Below are 24,939 nucleotides of genomic sequence, written 5' to 3'. Positions count from 1 at the left end.
TCTTTTGGGGAAGAAAAACAGGCAGAGCAAAAAATAATTAGGAAAAGGAAAGCCTAAAAAGGTGAGTGGTTTTCTTAATTTGGGGGAAATTAGGATTGTGAGAAGCATTATAAACCATAATTACATACACACATGGGACTGCACTTTACCTTACAAAAGAGCTGCTCTTAGGGTATAAAATTGCTTTAATATTGCACTAAGACAAGTGTTTTTTAAAAAAAGACTTATGATAATGGATTTTCAAAGCAAAAGTAAAGCTGCTTTTCCCTGAGAACAGGGCTTTAGAGCAGGGAAACTTCACAATGCCAGTGGTGTGCGTTTTGCTGCATTTCACAAGATCTCTCATTATTTAAATTCCAATGTATTTATGTCATACATGGATAAACGATCTTATTGTTCAGAACATGTCTTTATATGAACATCTCTGCTGTTAGAACTAGTGCTGTTTTGCCTTTCCCCCCCACTCTCCTTACCAAGACAGAACAAAAGTCTCTTTTACTGCAGTTTTGGGAACTTCATGCAAATGGCAGTTTTTACACATCAATCGTCAGTTTAATAACACTAATGATAAGAGGGGAATTAATGGTAATGGGCTGACTTTTTGGCAAGCAAATCAGAGTTTATAGAGAAGTTTCTGCTATGTCAAACTTCACAGCCATGTGTTATCAAAAGCACTAGCAGTGAGAATTAAGATTAAACCACTGACTCATTAGCAAGCTGGGCTTGCTAACCACAACGTTTCTGCACAAAGGTTGATTATTTAGAAATGCGTTGTACAAGATAGGAAGTCTTGGTAGTCTTCTGGGACAGCGGAGAGCCATTTACATAACAAAATCCATTTGCCAGGGGATATAGATCTGACTGAGGAGGCTCTGTATCTCCCTCAGTTAAAGCAATACCGGTTAGTCTCTCATTCCTCCCCAAGGCACAGAGCGTGGTCACTCCTTCTCCTGTTCCACCCCACTCTTGCAATTGTGGTAATTTGCAGCATTTGAAGTCCAGTCCTGCACCCACCGCTCCCCATGCGTGACCCTGGTGACTTCACAGGTGCTGCTTACAGGCGCTCGTGCCACAAGACCAGCGTGGGAAGAGGAAAACGGCATCATATGGAGAGCTGGGGCAGCGAGAACAAACGGGTCTTCTGTGGATTGACGGACGACTACAAAGAGCCACATTTTGAAAACATGGCTCAATCATGACCGCAGGAATGACACTGAATATAAGAAAAAGCATATGCTTCCCCAACACGCGAAAAAAGAAAGATATGTCAGAATGCCAGGTTTTGACACAAAATACCACGGGAGAAGTGAGCGACAGCAGATTTTCAGTAATACTACAAATGGGTGCTTAAGCAGGCATAGTAGTTTCCCATGGTAATGACGGTCTAAGGACAAGCTTCATATCTCTTAGATGTTAACTGTTTCACCCCGACAGACAGACACAGTCCCACACTCCAGCCCAGTTCTAATGCGGGAAATGCAGATACAAATTACACTTTGCTTCCTCCCACTCACCTTTGGCTATGATCAGGACTGGCTAATAAATTGCTCTAATATTGAATCCCATCCCACCTAGGGCATCTCCTTTTCCACGCATGCCTCACCGCTTTTTCACACTGCCTGTAGGTTTGATGCTATGGTTTCCAGCTATGGGCTGTAAGGACTGAATCCCGCATCCTGAGGAGGATGGGCCATTCCCATGGAAGCATTTAAACCACAACGTCTCCGGAGTCGATACCCTTCAGTTTGGCTGTATTTCCTGGCTAATGCCCCCACAACTTGAAATGGTATTTCCAGGCAAAGAAACCTATGCTAAGGACTGCTGATGTATCTGCGCTGCATGTCCATCCTCCTGCCATGTGTGGGCTTTGCTGAGAATCAAGTTTTGTAGAGGAGAAATGAAGTTTGCTCCCTTATTATTTACAATATGCACTTCTCAGTGATGCTTTTAATGAGTAGGCAAGTGGAAAAATACATTTTTAAGCAGTACAAAATCTGCTAAAGTTTTAGAAGCAGCCCCAAGGCAGGCAAGCCTTATTACGCACTGCAGGGATGAAATGTAGCGTTTTCGGGGAGAAGCCGTTTTACCACTGGGAGAACTGTGGGAGCTGGGCTGTCCCACCCATAAGCAGACTAGGAAATGACAGGAGCTGGTAGATGTTGTCTGCATGTATGGTCAGAGACAGAGAAGTAGTTAAGCCACATCCCTGAGGTACCACCCCTGTGAGGGTGGATGTAATAGGTCATTACAGAGGGAAAAAAGGTGATAAATAACTATTCCACTCAACACCATCACTGTGACTGGGGGAAGCAAGGTGGCATTAGCAGTAGGTCTGGGTGGGCAACGAGCAAAACAGCGTGAGAAACACATAGGTGCGATGTGCCAGCACATGCATGCTGAAAGGGATGAAGTCTCTGATTTTTGCTGCACTGTTGATATGATGTCATGCTTCTAGCTGCCTGCATCATGGACCTTGCCATGTCAGCCAAGTGCCTCTAAACGAGACCGTAAAGTTTCTGTCCCATGATCTGCTGCTGCTCACTACAATGCAGCCCCAGACATTACTAGTGAGAATGGTAATAACCTTCCTCTCCCCACAAACCTATGCTAGAATTACTCTATAGCCAAAACCCAGCCCCAAAATCAAGTCCTCAGCCAAATGAAGCAATGCATAAAGATCACTGCTTGAGCTGGGAACACACACCTAGATTTTTCCCAAGTCTGAAGGAGTCCCAATTCCTACCGAAAAAATGGGAGCTGTGCATGTTCAACCTTTTGCTGCAGGCTGGTACGCACTCTGAACACCATCTCAAAAAATACTATTGCTTCATCAATACATTTGTAATTCAACCAAAATAATTTCAAAAAGCATCTGAAGAGCTTTGCATGGTAAATATCAGAAAAACACCGCTTTCCAACCCTGCAGCCAGTTGTTCTGTAATATCTTCTGCTTTGTGCTGACAACCTTTTTTCCCTCCAATCATTCAGACACAATGCCTTCAGGTCTGTCTAAGTAATGTAATTTACTGGAGTGGAATTCCCTTGATACCTTCTGCAGCACTCAGTGACAGTATCATTTATACTCTACACTGTCATGCCATGACACTGATACATTGGCTTTCATCCCTCATTCAGCACAGAGGGTGCAATTTCACCTTCCATTGTGCCCTTTTGCAGACTGCGCGTACAAATTCCCTCCATTCATTCCTAATTACAAACCTCTGCTGAAATACTCTCATTAGATTTATATTTCTCACTCCAAAGTGTCAATCTGATTTGAAAATTCCAATTTTCCGGAAGATTCATCCATTAGCAGCGACCTCCAAAGCATTCCTTAACTGAGTGCATTAAAAGTGAAGCTGGCAGAGCAGAGACGCACTTAAAATACACCATTACAGCAAATCTCCATTGCTAATGTTTTTGCATTATTCGAGCAATGCAATAAGGAGCTTGTGACCAGGCAGCTCTGTTCCTCCAGCAAGTGACAGGCAGCAGTCAACTGCTCTGTCCGGCTCTGCTCCCGTTGTGAGGCTGCACCACATCCCTAAGCATCCACCATTCCCCCCAGGTATGTGGGAGGCGGTCGCTGGCTGACCGGGGTCTGCGGCCACCGTGTCACAGGACCTCCTGTACATCGCAGGGAGCAGCAACAGCCCAGGTGGCTGTTTAAAGGACTTCAGAAACTGAGAGACATAGAAAGGGTTTATGACAACTGCAAAAACGCCCGAGTGCAGCTTGTTTGCTGCGGGAAAGTTAAAAAAAACGAAGCTGGGGGGTTTCTGAGGTAGCAGATCTTTTGCTATGCAACCCAACAGGCTGTTAGAGCTCTTCAGCTAAAAATCTCAACTGTATCACTTTGGTCACTTATACTAATCCTAATTTAGCAGCCACATGCAGGACTGTTCCCTTCAGACTGTATACTGAAAACACAACTCCACAGACTCCATGGAGCAGCTCTGCGAGTGGTTAAAAGGATCAAAAAAACATCTGTCCACCTTTTCAAGAGAAAGGTAAACACCTTGCAAACCTCATCACCATACAAGGGAAAAAATGAAGAGCCCAGCAGTGGGTACTGATAGTTGCACAATGCGCCCTATGTGCCATCTCTAAAAATAGCCTGTGCGGCGATACCCCTGGAAAAGACCAGCGTGTCTCATCCAGCTGGAAAGTGCGGCAGCGGTGAGCGGTGCGTGAGTGCCATCACCGCATGACGCGCTCTCTCCTGCTGTTATCTTCAAAGCCATCAGGTTTGAACTCATCAGCATCGGGCGCAGCAGTAGAAAGGAGGAGGAGGGAGGAGAAAAAACCCACCTCTACATCTGTACCTAAAAGGGAAAATTTCACCGAAAAAATGACAACAAGCACTCACGCCACTTGTCAGCATCTGGTCACCTACAGGACTGGGACACGCAGGCGATTATAACAGATGTAATGTAATTCCCTGCAGCAACCACTGCTGTGGAAACTAATTATTGCTGAAGTTTTGCCTGTTCCCACCTGAAATATTTAAAACCTTGATTACTGCATTAGCTCTCTTGCCTTTCGTACTTTGTATCAAGGCAAGAGACGGTCCAAGGGGCGCACACAGATGTAAAAGCAGAAATGTGCATTTCAGCAGAAAGGCAAAAGTAAAGCAGCATCGACAGGCACTGAGCTCTTCTGAAAAGAGGGGGCGGGTTACACCAAGATAATTTAAAAGGATTTCATATTGCATAATAAAAGACTCACCGCTGACAGCATGGCTGTTCCATGGAACAAGCGTGTGTGCCTCTAAGTGCCCCCAGCACCCTACATCCTCCGTGCCACGTGGTGTTGTTACTCAGAGTGAAAACCTATTGTCTCGTGCAGCCCAGTTCTCAAGACCAACACCTCTGCTACCCTGTCAAGCCTGGAAAACCTGGAAAGGTCACAAAGCAACAAGGAAGCAGCGAAGCTCAAGCTGCCACACAGCAGAAAGCAAGTTTTCAGCCTCTACCTTTGTTTCTGCAGCTCTTGGATAGATGTTCTCTCTATTCATCCATCGCAAGAATGACATCAAACCGAGAGGCCTGACATGCACAGGCACACTCATTCTCTGGAAATGCCACGGCTACTTAATGAGCGAAGCTGGGACAGCACCAAACCTGACACCATGAAGTTACGAATTTCCCTGCATATGCTGACAACGTCTCTCTTGAATATTTCTCTTGGCCACAAGCTGAACTACCAATTAACGTGGTCAGAGCAGATTTAGTAGCTCAAGATATTGCAACTAATTTAGTAGGTTCCTAACCAGTACAACTACCTGGAAAATCTACCGAGACAGCATATTTCAATACTGTCACCCTAAAAAACAAAGCAAAAGGATTTTAGGTGCCAAAAGTTAACCCTGAGAATTTGTTCCTTGATGATCAGCAGTTTTGTATAGTTCTCCTTTCCACCCCCCCACCCCCCTCCCTTATTTTTCTTTTTCTTTGCCAGAAGATGAAGTTCTGGATCAACAGTGACGTTCTGGAGGGCTGATTTTAAGGATCTTTCAGTCCTCTCCAAAGCTGCTCTTTCCAGAGAGCTGAACAATTCTTCTTCCAAAGTTCTTTCATCACTACCTCTTACTTATGCTCCAAGCCTAACTCTATTTTTTTTCTTTTTTAAAGCAAGAAGCTGATGAATTAACATAGTTAGACCACACCGCAAGTAAACTCTGCCTCTCCTTCCAACACAGACCCATGTACAAGCATTTAAGCCTAGGACTCACCAGACAAAGCTGAAGTCGCAGGCAAGCCAGTCATCAGAGCTAGAGAAGAATTATGCTTGCTCTACAAATTCTGAAGCATTTGAATCTTATTTTTAGTTGTACACAAAGGGCAATAAATGGAAAATCTTATTGTAACCACTGCTTTTTCATGGCCACCCACACTTCCAACACCTACAGCAAAAGTATATAAATGCAAAAACCCCAGAACTCATGGCTCATCTGAACAAGGGATGCAAACTAGCTAATGGCTGTTACTTTTTTTCCAGTTTGTATTTACAGTGCCATTACATTCTGTTAAGCATCAAGGACAGCTATTGGTATGCAGTGCGTATCCACTGTCAAGGATCCTGCTGGATTTTCATACCTTTAATTAACTGCTTTCTCCCAGTTACCTGGTAGAGTCCTTTTCCAAGTTAGCTGACCACTGACCAGTTTTTGAATGATGAAATGGAGGAGTTGCCTCTCCCTAACTCTCAGTTTTTTCCCCCACTGCCCAAACTACTGAGGTACAAGGAGTTAATGCTTCACTCACCTGTGAGAAATTATGCTGAATACTTTACCCAGAAACTGGTGATTACGAAAAAAATCCCTTTACACTCATAACAGTAGAAGAACTTCAAACAAATTGCTGTCAAGGATGATTTCATTGTGTTTAAATCCACTTTAACTCAAGTCGCTTTGCAAATTATTCTGTAATTTAATACCTAAAACTCCCAGGTCTACTACGATGCCAGTTTACTTTCCTGTCTGTCCTATGCCTGATTCTTTCCATTTACCAAAAGCAACACAAGAACGAACCTGATTATCATCTGAAAACCTGCAGAAAGCTAACTCAATTAGCTGAGTAAAGAAGAAATACAGAAAAAGGTCCATCTTAAGACCAGACCCAACAAGAGTACAGGTGATGCCACATCTGCCAATGGGGTAAAGACGAGTCAACAATCTCATGTCATTAATTACCTTGCTGTCTCTGAAAATGCAAGTTATTATAGCCAGAGAAGCATCCGCTACAACATTTTTATTTCTCAACTTTTTGCAAATTATAACAGGAAACACGTCCCGTAAACTAGCAATCAATATTTAACAAAATAATCTAAGACAAAGTGCCAGCCCTGGAAAAATGTACCTTTACCTGCCTTTGGTCATTAATTGCCCACCAGACCCAATGGCCCATCACCTTCCCACAGCCCCCGGCAAGCCGAGCGCAGAGCCGGCTGCTCTCTACGCGCACTGCTGAGATCAGGTGTGTGCTTCTCTGGCGAGGATTTAGGTCGTAGGATCTGTGCGCTGAATGCTGCAGAAGCACGGGTATCTAAGTATTATGAAAATAAATGGGTCATACACCACTGAGCTAACAACCACACCACCCCCAAGCCGGGCACTGAATGACTGTGCAGGGCTCTGCCAGAGGGAGAGGACAGATTGAACCAGCAGTGAAAACAAAACTGTTGTGGTGAGATGGATTTTACTTTTCACTGGTTTGGGTTACAGAGAAAGTTGATCTTGCCATCACCACCTCTCAGTTTTTCTGTTAAAAAAAAAATAAAAAAAAAATAATAAAGCAACATGTGGGCAGGTAAGCCGTCCTGTGGAGATGGGCTGGCATCTTGCCCCCCCACCCCCCACCCCGGTAAGGGGAAGTGCCGCTGGCCCTGGGCGGAGGGAGGGCTGTGACTCAGTCCCTCAGGCTGACACACACACGCACCCGGGCTGTCACCTGTCACAGCGAAAAATAGAAGTCCTCACCACAACATGGCAGCCACGTGGGAAACGCCGAGTAAACAGATCAGTGACACCGCGTACCCACGCAGCCCATCGCACCACTGGGGTGAGGAACAAACAAACTTGTGGTCAATGGCAGCAAAGGTGAGAGGTGTCGGAATAAATTTGGTTTCATATGGCGCGCTATACTGCAACAAACACCACCGTCCTCCCCCACAGGCTCAGCTAAGCACAAGCAGGATGCTCCTTCGGGCCATACAGCCCATGGTCGCCACGTGTACCCAGACAGGGATGCCTCTGGTACGGGGCTCTTGGTCAGAAAAATCCAGAGTGGGATGTCCTATCACTGCCCACACGTGTGTGCACACGAAGCTACATCGGCACTTTCCAGACCATACTGATTATATTTGTCCATATATATATATATATTTAAAATTGTATTTTTCATATATATCTGTTATTTTTATATATATACACACATATGTATACATACATTAAAAATATATTTAATCAACAGATGTATTTGCTGCAAACACTTATCAAAAGCTGTCCCCAGCCACTCAGACTGGGGGTGCAGCCTGCCTCAAGTACAGAGGCACTGGTGGCACCGAGGAGCACCTGATCACAACGAGGGACCGACGCAGTGCTGGCAGTGGTCAACAGCTTTATGTATTCTCAACGTGGGGGCAGTAGGAGTAACTGGATTAATTAGTGGCAAAGAAGATTTCCCCTAGTCTGCAGGAAAATGCTCTTTGGTGCCTGTCAGCACAACAACCAGGGCAGCATGCCACAGGAGGTCGTGAAGCTCCCCGGGGCAGGAGATGCTCCACGTGATGATGCATGAGGTGCAGAGCCCCCATATGCCAGTACTATAAAATGGGTAAGAAAATGCCTTCTCCACTATAAAAACAGCACTCCAACAGGAAAATGTACCAGAAAAATCATGAAATTCAGACATGGCCACGTCTTACATCTAACCCCAGAGTAGGATAAAACCATCCGTGTCCTCAGGTACAGCCATGGCGCTTGAGACCTGGATTTGGTACGAAGAGTTAGGAGTATTTGATAAGTCAACGTTCAAAGGGATGCGACTTTGCCTTCAGAAATCTGATTTCCTTCTTAACTCAGTCAAGTTACCTGACCTTTTGATGCAGATTTTTAAAAAGACACATTTTTCCCAGGCTGTGGTGGTAGGCGGGTGACAGACATTTAATCACTAAAAATCTGCATCTTAAAATTTTACATTATTTACATCTGCCTACAGATGGTTGTAGGACAGATTTCAAGAAATCTTTTTTAATTTTTTTTGAAATATTCTGAGGAACTCATACCTAGCAAATAGGAAATTTGTGTGCAGAGGTTTCTGCATTTTGGGTTGCCTTTTTTTTCCCCCGAACAAGGCACTTAGCAGCGCTTGCTGAATTCTCAACACTGGATAGATAAGCATGACAAATTAGGACAACTTATTAGATGCAGATTACCATTGATTAGGACGTTATTTTTGCTGCTTTTAAAGGAAAACACATGGGGTAAAACTAAGCGAGAAACGTGAGCAGAGTGTGGAAATTGCTAGGAATCACCACTCGCCTCCGCGGGGATGCCAGCAGCCCTGCCCCAGCATCTGCTCCGAGGCACAGCCATGTCCCCAGCACCTGAGAAAAGCCCCATCCATGCTTTGCCATTAGTGACCGTTTGGGATAACGAACTGTAAGCTGCTCAGTGAAAAGCACAGCTTCTCCCTAATTTGTGTACTCCCTCATTATAATACACACGGTCTAACCTGTCCAGGATTAATTCCCAGGGGCGCTGGATATTCTTATTTTTTTTTAATCTTGGCACACGCACCATAACAGGGTTTTGCAATCTGCTCTGTCAGAACAAGGAAGATACCTTCTGCTTTGAATTCAAACTTCAGTACGTATTGGTTTTTTGGAAATCACATAAATCAGCATCCTAGTAGTATTATAAAAACTAAATAATAAATGGAAGCGGGGGAAGGAAAACTTGTTTACGAAATACACTGCACCCTGGGAAAAGCAAGAAGAATACGGTTGTCACAGCTGGGTCAACCTTGTGTAACTGCTCTTTCCAACAGGGCTAATTAACAAGGGAAAGTTCGCTTCTTTCTATGGGAACTGCTGTAACGAAGTAATTGTTACATGCAGAGTTTGTTATCACAAAAAGCCAGGCAGTGGGAAACACAGAGTTAAATAAGCAACCAGCAGCTTGCCCTCGCATCTACCTCTGCTGGCATGGATCCGCTTGTACAACGGCTACAACCCCGGTGGTACATGTGTTTTCTGAGAGTTAGAGCACACATCTCAAGCACTGGAGCAGAATAATAAAAAAAGGAAAAGAAAAAAAAAAGGGGGGTGGGAAAGAAAAAGGAAAATAAAGTAAAGCACTATTTGATGACAGCTCCTATATCCCTACACCAGTTTTCAAGTTTATTTGGCCCTCAGACCTGATTTTACCACTGGAAATAGAGACTTCTGATTGTTTGCAGCACAAGAAGCAGCAAGACAAAACTTTCTATGCACTTCTTGGAATGAGAGAGGTTGTCTTCCATTTACGTCTATTAAATTCCTGGCTGTTTTTTCAAGTGCCCTAAGAATGATGCCATTTTTAAAGTTAGTTCCTCTGAAAGGGGTTTTAATAGTGAATCTGCAGGATGCCTAATGACAAGCTTTTCAAACATCATGAGAACAGCCTACAAAAAAGTGTGAATAAGGCTTCCAGCCTCATGGGAATGGTGCTAAGTAGGACTGATGAACAAGGTTTTGCTGCCTGCCTAGCTGTTACAACTTGTATTTTCAAGTTTTCTTCCCTTAAGACAAACACTAGAAACAAGTTTCAAGCCAGATCCAGAACTCTCCTGTAGTCAAATGATTCCTGCTATCAGGGGGTTGACTAATAACTGCACCATATATTGCCAAGCCCACAATGAAATAGCAATGCTCTCCCTTTTTTGGACAACAAAATCAAACCAACATGTTGTAAGGCCCCTTTGACAGTGAATTCTGTTACTACCCAACCTTTCTCTGCTGCCTACTACTTCACTATTATTTTTGCTGATACTCATCATACCAGAAAAAGTTGTCTCCTCTCTTTAAAAACGGAATTTCCATATGCATTAAAAAACCCTGTCCTCCTTTCACAATAGACTTTTCTTGTTTTAAACAATACTTTTAGTGTCACACGATCAAATTAAGTACCTCAAATGAAGGTATCTTACTAATACAAACTCTTCAGTTCCAAAACACTCCTGTTTTTTTAGAAGTAGTACTACAAATCCGTTCCTAAGATTAAAAATGTTGTTAGTAAGCATTCAAGAAAAATTGCCCAGTGATGAGCGCTGTGGTTGGCTTCACTGCCCTGTCCTGATTTAATCATTAAAATGTGTCATATGGATTTGTTACTGCAGTGAACGAACAGGGGCAGGACATGCATAGTACCACACTGCGAACCACAATTTTGTATTATCTCTGGCTCAGGCAGCCTTTTGCCAAGCTGCTCTACACCACTATCTGAATGATAAAAACCTCCCAACCACGATGAGATTTGGCTTTATTTTAAAAAGGAATGGAATAAAATTGTGCTCAAGCCTTTTTTCAGAATTCGCAGCTCTGGGATGTCCCACCCTCTGGACAGCACAGACCACCACATCCATGCCATCCTTGTAATGGTCCAGAGGTTTCTCCACCTGCAGATCCACCCCAGAATTAGGGTTAGAACCGCCGAAAAGTAAAAAAATGGTCAAACCAATTTCTCCCCTCTAGAACAGCCCTCCGATTCCATGCCAGGCTGATGCCATGTGACGTTTTAGAGGAGAACTTAACCACGACAGGGGACGAAATGTGTGCATTTGGGAGGAAAAATCAAAGCATGCAACACTCACCAGGAACTACTACCCAGACTGAGAAGATAGGAAGGAGACTGCAGCTCCCCTTTGTCCCTAGCAAATCTGTGTACAGCTTCCTCCACCCTCCTAGAGCCAGGTGGAGCAGCTAAATTTTTAAGCTGATGCTTAAAGAGCCTTTTGGGGCAGCAGGCTGAAAGGAAAAGCAGCACCAGGGCTCCTCCAAGGGAAGTATTCTGGAAACCCCGAAGGAGGATATGGGTTTTATGATGGGAAAAATACAGGGATGCCTGCAGTCCTGCTGAGCAAAGGATGGCCTCCAAACTCACACAGAGCACATGCGGCTTCGGCACAGCACACCGAGATAAGTGCACGCACACTTTCCCAGTTGTGGAGAAAACCAAAGCATAGTTAGGGGGATAGCATGCAGAGACGTGTTTTAAGTACTTTTTGGTATGGTTTACTATGCTAGCAGAACACTTAGAAAAGCCTTCAAAATGACAATCAAGATTTAGGTTAAAAAAAGCAAGTAACTATTCAATAACAATTTATTCACCACCTGTTGTTTGCTGTTGAATTACAGCTTTTACAGTATTTTTCTGAAGTATGATGTTTACTGCCTCCACCTTGCCTCTCCAAGACCTTTTTTTCTTTCTTTCTTTCTTTTTCTTTAAATAGAAAGGAATTTGAATCATGACTTACATGTAACTTTTCTAGGTTCTGTGCTGGCTAAAATGTTCTCACGATGCAGGGAACAGGATCAATGGAGAAATTAAGAGGCTGCAGCAATCCATTAAGAAGTGGCCCTCCAAAGCTTTGTGGAGCAATGTTCTGGCAACTCAGTCAATAGCAACCTAAAATAAAATAAAGGCAGGCATTAAAAAATCCAAGCATTGAATCTTCACAAAACCCCTCTTATTCCCCACCTCCTCCTTTAATTCTAAAACCAGTTTAGGGGCCTTTTTTTAAAACACAGAAGGTCTTCGTGTTAAACATGACAATTACACTATTCCCATTTCATACCTCCTATCTCTTTCAAGCCGCAGACACCTTACAACAAAGACTGCTTTTCTTGCATTCATATAGCACCTAGACATACGAGGCCCCTGAGAAGAATATGTCACAGATAAACCAACACTTCTGTGATTATTCTACCAGACCATACCACAGGTACGTGCACACGCACTGAGAAATCCTTCACCGTGAGGCTGGGGAGGCACTGGCACAGGCTGCCCAGAGCAGCTGTGGCTGCCCCATCCCTGGGAGTGCTCAGGGCCAGGCTGGACGGGGTTTGGGCAACCTGGCCTGGTGGAAGGTGTCCCTGCGTGTGGCAAGGGGTTGGACCAGATGAGCTTTAAAGCTCAACCTAAACCATTCTGTGGTTCTATGAAACTGCACATCGCACCACAGACGTGTTCCAACAAAACTAGCAAAACAATCTAACGGACTTTAAATAACAATTAATACTGGGTTTTGCCAAAGCTTCACTTTGATTTTATCAAGGAATTTAAGTTAGAAACATCAAATTTATTCCCCTGTTTCTGATTTATTCTGGGGAGCTTCAGAGAAGAAACACCATCAGCCTAGTTGGGTATCCCCGGGTCAGTGCAAGGTGCGTCCTCTGCGAAGCAAAGCTGCCTGTTGCACTAGTCTGTGGCCAGAGGAAAGCGGAGAGGGAACAAAATGTTTGTGTGCCCACGGCAAATCCGCTGTGTGCAGGGGCCTGGGGCGCAGCCTGCGGAGGGGGGTACGCTGGGACAGGGAAGGGGGCTGCGAGAGGGGGTGAACCTGCCAGCGCCCGAGTCCCAGCATCCCCATACAGCCCAGATCCCCCCCAGCGCACAGTCCCAGCTGACTCCAGAAAGGCTTCCCCCGTCTGTCAAGGAAGCGGTCACGCTCTGAAGTGGTTGGGGAGGAGGGTGGGAAGGAAATACTTGTGGAAGGAGAAGTAATTTGTTTTTAGTTACAGGGGTTTTCAAGCCGCCAGTGCCCAACACTTTACTGTTTTCCTGGAAAAATACATTTGAACGCTTAACTACTATTTACTGGGATAAAACTGGCAATTGGGAGTGGAAAGGAAAATTATTTTCTTTTGAACAGAAGGGGACAGCAGCAGTACAAGCAGTGGCATGTACCTGTCTTCCCAGGATCACTGTAAGGGCTGCATCTGCAGAATCACCAAAAGTTGAAGTTAGATGAAGAGGGAGGTGAAGGAAAGAGTATAAAACCCAGAAGTTTAGATTATTTTTCTTAAAACTACTATTAATTTCTGAAACTTGCAAAAAACTTACTCTTCAGTAAAATCTTCTAGTTTCTCAAGAAATGTCTACTGCCTCCATTAGAAAGTAAAAAAAAAACCACCAAAAACACAAATCAGTGCAAATGAAAGAGGTTTGGTTGTTGGTTTTTTGTAAGTATGCGGTCCCTGGTAAAAAAAGTTCAATACTTTCAGAGCACTGATGCTGCAGCACTTTATTCCAAGCCTTGTAGAGAACATGACAACAAGTAGTTTCTTCTGGATGGAATCCTCCTAGATGATTTACCAACAGATGCTCAAAATACTGCTACCTTTAAAGATTACCTACATGGGTACTTCAAAAGAATCATGAGGCTATGCTAGGAACACAACGCTTGTGTCTCTTCAATTTATATAATTTTCTCCAACTCGGCATAACATTCATTGACAGACTGTAAGAGGACCAAATATTTATGGTCACAAATACGCATTATCTAAATTGCCTATGAAAGGAAAAAAATAATCTCCAAATCTGTTCAGTCATAAATCACTGGTAGAACAAAAATAACTGCTGTTTACTCAATGGTCAAAGAAATAAGAGGAGGGAAGGCTCTGTGTTTTCAAGGACAGGTTAGGTTTTTGAGCTCAAATTGCACTTGCCACTGTGTATCAGAAGGAAAGGAGAATAAACAGAAGTGGGGAACAGGGGAACAAGAAAAAAAGGGGGGCTGGAGGAAGACTTTCAGTGCTGTGCTTTTCTGAGACAGTGTGATTGATGTTCACTGCTGTAGAAAGCGTAAGGCTGCATCCCAAACATTTCATTCCCTTCTGCAAACGTCTCACTCTCTATCTCGACCCATGTTCCCCAGATATTCTTGCCCTACACAGGACGATCCAGCCAGCATCAGGTTTTACACATGATCTAAAACACGAAAGCAGGAATCTCTCTGCCCGGGGGTCAGCTTAGGGTAGAATGAAACCTAACCCCCGCCTACGCTCAACATGAGGGCTTCTTCATGCTTTCCATTTGATAAAAAGAATTTGCCTTCTGAAACAGGCAAATTATTAAAAGCAAAACTGTTGCTACAGCTGTAAATTTACAAGGAATACATGAAAAAACTGAGCTAATATGAAATGAAGAGTCAATGGTGCATCTACTGAAGAGGAGTTTCAGCATTTTAACATGCTGACTGGCCAGGTTTATGGCATGGAAAGTGCTTGATCCTAGGCAGGGGAAGACGCACTCTCTGCTGCAAGGTTTGCTCATACCAAGGTCTCAGCTCTCAGCACAGACCTGCATATGTAGGCAATCAGTTACAGGATCATGAGAGGCCACAAAATCATTGTTCTATGTCAACATGAAGATCTAGCTCCTGCCATCATGGGGGGTGCAAGGAAACCTTATCATTATTTTAAAAAGAAGCATCTGCCTTCACAGCTGCAGAGAAAGCTAGAAAAAGAACAATACTTCAGATGGGACACGCTAAGGGTTTTTGTTTTGTTTTTTAACTTATGTTAACTACCTCTTGCATTTTTTGAACCAGGTTACCTTTTTCCCCCTCTTTCTGAGGGCTTCCAGTACTGCTTGGCAGCTCAAATCAGCACTGAAGAATGCAAAGGAAGACACACCAGACACCGCAACTGGCAGAAGAAAGCATGAAACTAAAAAAGTATTTACTTCAAGAAAACACTTTCCAGCTTGGATTTCTGTTATACAGAGGGTGCATTTCAAAGAGAGGTTTTATTGTTAATGTAAAATAACATGAGCTTCGATGCTTAAGAGGAGGAAAACTGGTAAGTTCTTCAGTTTGCAATGAACAAACCAAGAAAGATGATTTGAGAAAAGCACGATGAATGTACTTGGATATTACTCCATCTGGCATGAAAGTTCTTTCAGGCACAGAAACTCATGTTATCATGCTCAAGAAAACCAGAGAAGCTGGGCAGCCAGTGAGGGAGGTGAGTAACAAATATACAGTGGGGTTTGTAAACACACAAATGTCCACAATCGGTGCATAAAATTAGTGCTAAGTAAAATGAACCTACACGATGAGTTGGTGAGCTGCTCACAGATGTGAACAGGAGAAAAAAAATATTTAAGGAAGGCTGCACACCGGTGAGTAGGGAGAAGTGAGCACAGAAGTGCAAACAGAGCCGGTGTTTTCTGAAGTGACACCTTAGTGGAGTGCAATGCTTCTTACACAGATGTGCACACAACTTAGTCCCAGTGAAGTCAAGGATCCCAGCCTGTTACATGCAATACCACCACAGATTAGCAACGGTGTTTTCTTTACGTTTTGTGTCTTTCCAAGTGAAGCTGAACAATATTTCTTTCTGGTTGAAACAGCTTCATTGGAACATTTGTAGCTTGCAACTGCTTGAAGGATCGCCTGAGGCTGAGAAGGCATTTGCAGTGCTCCTAACATCTAGTGCAGGATCTCTCCCTGAAATCCATAAATTAAACCCATGATGATATTAATACCTATGTCAGAAAAGATGCATGGCCTGCTTCACTATCAGTGCATTTAATTCCCCCCTAGTAACTTGCTCGGTTCTTCCAAAGGGAAGGAACATGCTAATCCATCACTCCTGCTTGTGCTCACATGCAACGTTTGGCCAGGGGCAGCCAAAACCAAGAGTCCGAAGGGCACAGCAGCTTCTTCCCTGGTGCCCAGAGGTGGGATGCGGAAGACCACCACAACTGAGGAGGTGTGGACCAGAAGTAGGGGGGTTATGTGCCCAGAACTGTGAGGACTGGCTCTGCCGTGTGTCCCTATCTGGGTGAGCTGTGTCAAGTCTGTGGACACAGACAGTTGTTCAGATAATGGTAAAACCACACGAGGAATCAGTCTGGCTAGAAACCACAACTGAAGTCATCAGGAGAAGCAGCAGGGAAGCAGTGGCTGGGGATGCACTCCAGGGTCTGCAAACTGGATTTTCCCCACCAACTGGGCTTAAATGGAAAACCCTCAGAGGAGGTGGGGGATGTGCATGGGGGGAATGTTCCACCCCCTCTTGTCCTCTGGTTGCAGTTAACTCTGTGACATATCAACCGGGCTGGGCTAGGAGAAGCAGGAGACTGTAGTTCAAGAGCATCACCGCAGGAACTTGTAAATCTTTTTATGTAAAATCTGAATGACTTCATCATTGGAATACACTCAAAATAAAATCACTGTTGAAAATATTTTATCTCGGTGGCATGACTCGTGAAAGAATGGCCATGTGTAAAAGGGAAGTTAATATATGGTGTGAGAAGGACCCCTACACAGCATTATCGAATGACACCAGACGAGTATTTATGCCCCATGCAGTAAAACCAATATACAGCAAAAGTCACAGCCTAACACTTTGTGTCAGATCTGATGAAAATTCAGATATCTGGCTTATTTCTCCTTAAGGACTGGAGATTTTGGTTAATGCACACACAAACAGGAGAAAGTAAGATGGTTCAGTGACGAGAATGAAATTGCTGTCCCTGAGCCTGGCATTTTGGAAGACCCTACCATACTAGCCAGCGCTGGGTCTCTCAGGTAAGGATGCTTCCCAAGGGACCATGAAATGATGCAGCTCACTGGGTTTATGCTCGGGGACTCCTGCTCCAACACACATGAACCACAAGAATGCACGCCTGCCCTGCCAAAAGGATGCTCCCACATTGTGTGATTATCAGAGTCAGGCTTTTACTGCCAATTTATTTTAGAAAACGGAAATCGAGAAAACAGCTAACATACAGAATGAAAGAACGGGCCACAGTCAACTACAAAAACTCCCCATAAGGTTCAGCATGTGGGAAACAGATAAGTAAATGCTGCAAAAGATGAACAATATTTAAGTATTAACACAAATGTTTGTTTTGGGAAGGTTTATCTGGCATCTCTACCGGTTTTCTCCCAAGCTCTAATACAAAAATAACTATATCTAACTGCAACTGGGAGAGATGGCAGCAGCTCAACATTGCTCCCTTTTCTTCTCTGTAGTCAGAAGAAACCCTACTGTCTCACAACATCAGACAAACTAGATTTCAGGTGATTTCAGATCAGGGTGAAGTCAGCATTGCATCTGCCAGTTCAGAAAGTTCGGTCAGTGGTCTCATTTCATTCAGCCTGTGAAATGAGGACATACACACACAACACAAGGGCAGGAGAAACACAGCCTTCCTCTGAGCTCTGCAGCTGGTCCCCTGTGTTCTAGCGTGAAGTGAAGGAATCATTCTTTACCTCATACAAATGCTGAATGCAACAGTTGCGCATCACACTATGAAGAGAGGGACCATGCTGATGGAGGTACGTGTCTACCACGAGCCTGCACAAGCTGTGGTGGGGCTGAGAGTGGGCCAGTGCTGTCTCACGTGAAAGAGCTGCCCCTCAGCTTCTCTGTCTTCACCCTCACACCAAGCAGGGGAAAGTTGAAAGACCTGAAAATGTTCTGTGGGTTATCTTCACTGGTCATAACAAACAGAAAAAGAGAAAGGCAAAATCGTGATGGGAAAGAGCCTCAAAAATACGTTCCCTGTTGGGTGAACTCAAGTCTGTTTAACAAGAAAAGCCAGAGAGACCATGCACAGTAATGATGAGAAAAAGGAAATGGTACTTCATTTTAGCCAGAGTCATAAATCTTACCAGCAAGCCTCTAACGGCAAAACAGCGAGCAGGGGAATTTTTATACACAGATAATTAGTTGCAAGCTGATACCGGGTTTACTGTGCTGTGCACTCGGTGTGTGCAGCGCCTTCTCAACCTGCAAAGCACTGCATGAAGGTCTGGCTGCCTCATTGCTGCTGGCTTCAGTGGGAGGTGTGTGGACAAAACTCTCACAAACTTTTATAAAAAAAAAAAAGGTGAAGTGGACAGGGATATTCCTGTTTCAGAGAAATCTTTCTGAGGCAAACCCAGGAAGATTTTTTCAATGGGGAAAATGCACCATGCTTATAGCACACCCCCTGCTGCAGGAGAGATGGACCAACAGAATGCCTTGTCCCACCATTAGCACCCTTGTCTTCTGGGGCACGGACACCACTCACAGACCCTGCAGCACAGGCAGTTCAGCAGTCGGAAAAGGCTGACCTACTGAAGCAGAGAAAGAAAATGTGGTCAAGGAAATTCATCAGCCAGAAGCAGCTGCAGCGCTGCCTTGCAAGGACTAAAGTCAACTGGGCATTCCCACCACCTGTGCTGGGAACAAGGAGCCCATCCACCAGTGCTTGTTCCTCGACATCTTGCTCCGTTTCAGAGCGCAGCCAGGGACTTCCACTAGTGACAGACGCATGCAAAGACTCCACTGCATCTAACAGTCAGACCGCACTTCCAGTCAAAGAAAAGCCGCTTTTCGGTTTCTAGATGAGAGCGTATCCAGGGGGCACGTGCCAGCAGCATGCCGAGCGTGCTTGGTGCTGGCACGTGTCCCCAGCACTTCTGATGCTACCGTAGAAGGGAACAATTTAGTCTAGAGGAGGAGGTCTGGAAGCTTTCATCCCCAAAAGTCATCCGAGTTACAGAATGGCTTGGAGAGGACAGCAGCTTGCTGCTCTAAGACTGGCTGAGAGACACCTCGTTGAGCAAGGAGAGCCCACCCCGTTTGCACCAGGAGCTCCGAGGCTACGGCTCCCACAGGCTACTCTGGTGCTCCTAACTACTTTCTGCTCATCTTCTATTCTCTTTTTCATCGCCAACTTGCTGCGAAAGGGCAGACACACTGCATTGTTCGATCACACTCCTCTGCCAGTCCAAAAGAGCTGGACTAGGCTATGGGGCAGACCAGCTCCACCATGCCTGCAAGCTTCATCTGCACAGGGTTAAGCAGCAGCTCTCTTGTCCAAGGCTCAGTTCTCTTATTACCGCATGTTAAACTGAAAGACCAATCTGCGTTTACTGCACTGAACTACCATTATGGGATTTTTTTCTAATTATCCAGCATAATAGTATACAGTTGTCACAGAAATCTTTGAACACATCACTGGCTCTCTTTGAACTATTAACCAGGTAAGGAACCTTAGCCAAAAGACATGAAAGGATGGGTCCAAATTTCAAACTCTCAGCTGAGCAAAGAACTTCATTCAAAGAACTGTATGAAATGGAGGGGGTATGTGTGGGGGGGGTGTCTGAGGGGTGAGGTCCACAACACAAATGAAGGGTTTATTTACTACTGATATAAACAGGTGAAACACCCTGCGCCACTCCGTTTAAGAATCAATGCACGCCAGCCTCGGAACGGTGCTGACAAGTATTACTGCCACGCCGATCTGTGTGAATGCCAATATTAATGTTTTTTTCCAGACCGGAATTGAAGGAGAACCTACCAACAAATCGAACTTTACACTGAGCAAATCTCCTTGTGATATTGAAGAGCTCCAAGACCGCAGCTCCTTCACCCAAACTGCTTCTGTTCAGCGTGTTTCTTTGGATAGCATAACGTTTTTTAAAAAAATTCAAGACAGCTCTTTGCATTTGCTTTTACTTCTAGCACAATACTTACTATTCCAATCAGAACGTTCTGTAATCTTGTCCAAATGTTTTATTACTAATCGCTGTACCCCGCACCCCACCTTAATAATTATCCTTGGGAGAGGTAAACATTGCAACACGAGTTACTTTAGCTAAAGCCATGAATATGCATTATTTATTTATTTAGGTAAACAGTAATTAAGAAAAATCACCCAGACTGTCTTCTCTTTGAAATGAGCACTACTTCACCAGCCTTGCCATGGGAATTGCAAGTCCCTTAAACACACGCATTCTTTGTCCTTCTCCACTGTGATTTACATTTGTGGGCCTCAGATCACACCACAGCTTCCAGCAAAGCGGTCCCTATGCTGTCCAAGGCCATGCAACGAGTCCAAAGCATTCAGACACTCTCAAGGATGAGCAGCAGGTGCTCAGATACCAGCAGATAGTATACAGTATACAGCAGATACAGCATAATAGTATACAGTTGCCACAGAAATCTTTGAACACATCACTGGCTCTCTTTGATGCAGCATGAGGACCAGAATGCTGCTATCTACCACCTGATTTGCTCATTTCTAAGTTTTTTTGCAGCAAGACCAAGTCTACTAAGATCAAAACGCTCATGTCCCCCGTCTGCTCTCTCTCCATGGACAGAGGGCTACGTCCTTACAAACTGAGGGGCTGGCACCACCATGGCCTCTCCATGCTAAGCTGGGGAGCAGCCAGCTGCAAACCAATGAGTGCCTGGTGCCGGAGCAGTCAGGTAGCCCCATGTGCCATAGAGATATATATATATATATATTTATATTATAACCTATGCATCGGGTAATAAGCAGCTGAGTGACTCCACTCAATTTCCCTGGATTTCTTCCTCAGTATTACACAACCTCAAATACTGCAACATCCCACCCTGCCTAATACTTGCACTAACCTCTACCACACACCATGGCAGAATCAGGCAGCACCACAGGCAATGAAGCCATGTACAGGGAACTCAACTTTTTTTTAAACTAAAAAATTAAGACACGTCAGACAGTCCTGATGTGGTTCATCATCCAGCCTAAGGACTGCACCGGTACTACAAGAGAGGACTCAAAATGCCTCCCAAAGAAAAAGGGATTTTCACAGATCTCAAATTGTTAAGTAAATAGATAAAAATGCGGTCTGGGCTTTGTTTCAGTTTTCAGAGCTAATTTCCGGCCACCGTTCAGAGAAATGCTTTGCATTTCCATTTCTGACTCACCCGTTTCAACAAGTGCGCTCGCTGGAATTACTAAGCATGGGATCCGATCAAAACATTTCGCTTTCTGAATAAAAGTGCTTCTCAACTTTATTGATGCGAACTTATCTATCAATTGAACATGGTGACTGACAACACCGGTGGTGTGCGGGTGTGGTCCGGGCGCACGATGCGATGGGTTAGCGGACCCCTCTCCCACCGGGCATCCCACTGAGGTATGGGGATGCCTCCCAAATTCTGCTCACAGCATGCTGACGCCGGTCTCTCACGTCCCGATCACAAAATGATACACGCTCCCAGAGAGACGCTTAAGTGTCGCATATGAATGAAAACCATTCCTGAAAAGAAGCTGTTATGAAACCGAAAATCGGAGACCGCCGCAGCACTGTGCCTAAGTTGAGTCATCAGTTCCCTTTACAGCCTAATAATTGACACTGCCTTGATCAGAATGACTGATCTGATTGCTGCTTTGTGTTTGTGTGGGATTTTTTGTTTTTTAGGGTTTTTTGTGTGTATTTTTTTAATTAAAAAACCCAACACATTTCTTATGTAAACAAGCCACCTGCCATCTCGCAGGAGCATTTGTATTTGCCAGATCATGGGAAACATCTGTCAAAAACAGATTTTGCTCTCCTCAGTCAACTCGGCACAGGCTGAAGTACAAAGAAACTAAAACCAGGTCTTGTTATGGAAAAAATACGCTGCCAACTCTCAGTGAAAGCACTGATTTCACTGCATTTTCCTGGGATTAAATGTAGCAAAGATTATTAGAAGAGTTCCCTCCTTCCCCTATGGGATTTCTCCCCCAGAGGAAATCTTGGGAATTTAAGAGTGGTTTTTCTCCCCTCTTCCTGCATTTCTACAAAATGAAGTTCCTTCTAGGAAGAGACAGATAGGAGAAGAATTAAGGTTCAGTGAAACTTCAAAGCATGCTGATTTCTTGCCTTGTGATACCAGTACTCGGATAATGGAGTGAATCCCCTCCTGATTCTTTCAACAAACAAACAAATACTCCCACGCGTCTGCATCCCTCAGGTCACACCTCCCCAAAATGATTCATTAAGTATTTTCACATCTTCTAAACAGGGAAAGATCAAGTGAAGCTGCAACTGCCTCTAGTGGTGTTTTCTGAAGAAAAGGTGACGCAAAACAGGGTGGTTGCTACTAGCAGGATAAGGGTGATGCTAGACAGCCGCACTGTGGTGCTTCTGCCAGGGAAGCTGCCCTGGAATAGCAAAATCGTTGGGGGGGGGGGGGGGGGAGGGGGCGGGAAGAGAAAAGAAAAGAAAAAAGGAAAGCAAAGGGACAAACAGGTATGAGACTTTAACAAAACGAGGATTAGGCTACTCCATTAGCGTGAAAATGGAGAGGAGATGACTGGGGCAGGAGCACCAGCCTCAACAGGTACCACCCTGGTGTCAGGGCTGGAACTGAGCAGAGCCCTGTTAAATGGAGCAATAATTTACAGATTAAGGGGACAATATTCGGAACATTTAATATCGACATTTAACAGTGGATACATGGTCTTACTAGAAGTATGTCCCTGGATGGGTGAGAAATTTATGGCCATGTCTATATTAGCCTTTGCCTGTAGAGTGAAACCACCAGTACTGTGCAGTTGACGCGATGCCCAATTTTTGTGTATTGCCTGGCAGTAACTCCAGCCTGGCGCTGCAGACTGAGCACACACCAGCAGCTGGAGTGCATCAACAGCGCTGCAGGAGGCACAACTGTCAGCTTTTATCAGTAACTCATGGATTACACAACATGCTAGTAATTCTTAAAAACAAGGCATGGAGGTAGGAGGAGAACCTCGATATACTTTGGAGAAGACGGAGGAAGACCCATTTAAATACTAAGTACGGCCACTAACACAATGGTAGATTTTAAAACAAGGAGACAGACAAAATCCAAAGCTGTGGAGAAGAAATGATGAAACAAATGGCATAAAAAAGGAAAAGAAAATTATTTACTGGCTGAAGTTAACATCAGATTTTATTTCTCTAACTGCAGCGGATAGTTGGACATGAAACTAATACTTAGAGGTATCTGCAAAATATTGTACGCTGTCTCCTTTGAATAGGGCAGAGGTGGATTTAAATGAAAGTCTTGCATTTCAATGACAAAAATATCTTCATGCAAGCAATTTACACAGCTCTTCTGAAACAAGAAACAACTGCAGAGCTACGCTTACAAAACAAACCTATGACAATACTAAACAAGATGTCATCTCAACTGTGACTTAGAAATAACGTCCAGAAGCATACTCTGTTCAGCACAGAATCCAGTGAGTATCATCAAACTTGCAACATTTTGGGGGAATTTTGAATTTTTCTGAACAACACTTAGACCTACTTCAGCTATTTTAGACAGAAACATACAGCCACACTCCCAAAACATGAGGAGAAACACTATTTTGGTCAGATTTCAGAAGAGAGTGCACTCAGCACTGGTTTTATCTGCCTGACCTAGGATAATGCATGCTTTTGACTGCGACTTTTCTGAACGCTTTAAAGTTTTATTATTCCAAGGTACAAGGGCAGCAATATAAAGACAAGAGGAAGCAGAGAAAAACTGAATGGGAATTAAAAGCACTTTGCACTCTCAAGCCAGCAAGTGAAAGAATCGTTATCTGGCTTCATGACAGCATTGCCAACACTAACAAACCATTTGCCGTCTGGCGCTGCACACCAGCAGGTCGTGTACAAATGTATATTACTGTTTTGATGCAAGCTAAGCGGGCAAAATTCGAAGTGCCACTTGTATTTGCTTTTTAGTTAATTTTGCACGAACTCTTGGATGCCACGATGTAAAAAATAAAGGCATGGGAAACAAAGCGAAACAGGGTTCATCACCTCATAAAGAAAGTTAACTGAAACAGCAAAGATTGTATTTTGAATGTCTATCTAGTTCTCCCATACAGCTCAACACAAACAGAAAACTTAGGCACTACATGAATTTCTTCTTCAGTTTCATGCCAGCTGAAAGCAGAAGTTTAATATCACTATTGCCACCATCCCAGCTAATTATCAACTAAAGCAGTAGCAAGAACCAGCATGTGTTAGGCCAGAGTCAAAGCAAACTCCGTAACTAGAACAAAGAATTATTTTCTTAGCAAGCCCCCTTCTCTGCTTTTAAACTGTGGCTATGCCAGCTTCAGGGACGTCCAGCACGATCCACGCTCAGCCCTCGTTCCTGTAAGAACAATGCTCTCTGCACCCAGTAATTAGAGCTTAACTTTGCCAAGTGAAAGGGTCTCTCTTTCCAATTCTCATGGCTTTTGGAGGTTTGCTTGGGGGTTTTTTTGTCTTTAACTCATACCACAAAACCTGCCTACTCTTTCTTGATTATCTTGTTTTATTACTCTCTGTAGTCCTGGCTTTTGTTTAAAATGATGTAAAAAATAGGCAGTTGCACAGAGAATGATTGGTACAGCACATGCCGTACCAAGCTATGTTAGATATTTTAGTGCTTATGAAGTCAGTGTACCAGAACCAGATGAATCTGTTGGTTTGGTCTGAAAGTGTATTTTTCCTGTCCTGCTTGCAACAGGAGAATTAATACTCAGAAGAAATAATGCAGAAAATAAGCATGGTGGTAGGTAAGCACTTCTAATGACATAAGCTCATGTTTGGATCAAGGACTGAGGTTTGGGACATACCTCTATGAAGAAAGAATAACTAAGTTTGTGGCTCAGAGTGTGAC

At 44.0% G+C, this 24,939-nt stretch overlaps 1 protein-coding gene across 6 annotated transcripts in view; it reads right to left on the bottom strand.

The window, feature by feature from the left end:
• BACH2 (BTB domain and CNC homolog 2) overlaps positions 1-24,939 on the bottom strand; it is a 196,862-nt gene that overhangs the window by 77,737 nt on the left and 94,186 nt on the right. For 5 of the 6 annotated variants that reach the window (XM_056342598.1, XM_056342602.1, XM_056342600.1 and 2 more), the window contains one exon: positions 12,018-12,169. Coding sequence is in view for 1 of the 6 variants with exons in the window: in XM_056342597.1 (XP_056198572.1) it covers positions 4,729-4,740 (12 nt within the window). In the remaining 5 variants the exon portion in view is untranslated. Of the gene's footprint in view, positions 1-4,728; positions 4,863-12,017; positions 12,170-24,939 lie in introns of those variants that run through there. The other variant, XM_056342597.1, reaches the window with a different exon arrangement.

Source organism: Falco biarmicus, chromosome 6 (assembly GCF_023638135.1).
Source record: "Falco biarmicus isolate bFalBia1 chromosome 6, bFalBia1.pri, whole genome shotgun sequence".
Lineage (NCBI taxonomy): Eukaryota > Metazoa > Chordata > Aves > Falconiformes > Falconidae > Falco > Falco biarmicus.
This window is presented reverse-complemented; position numbering and strand designations above follow the sequence as displayed.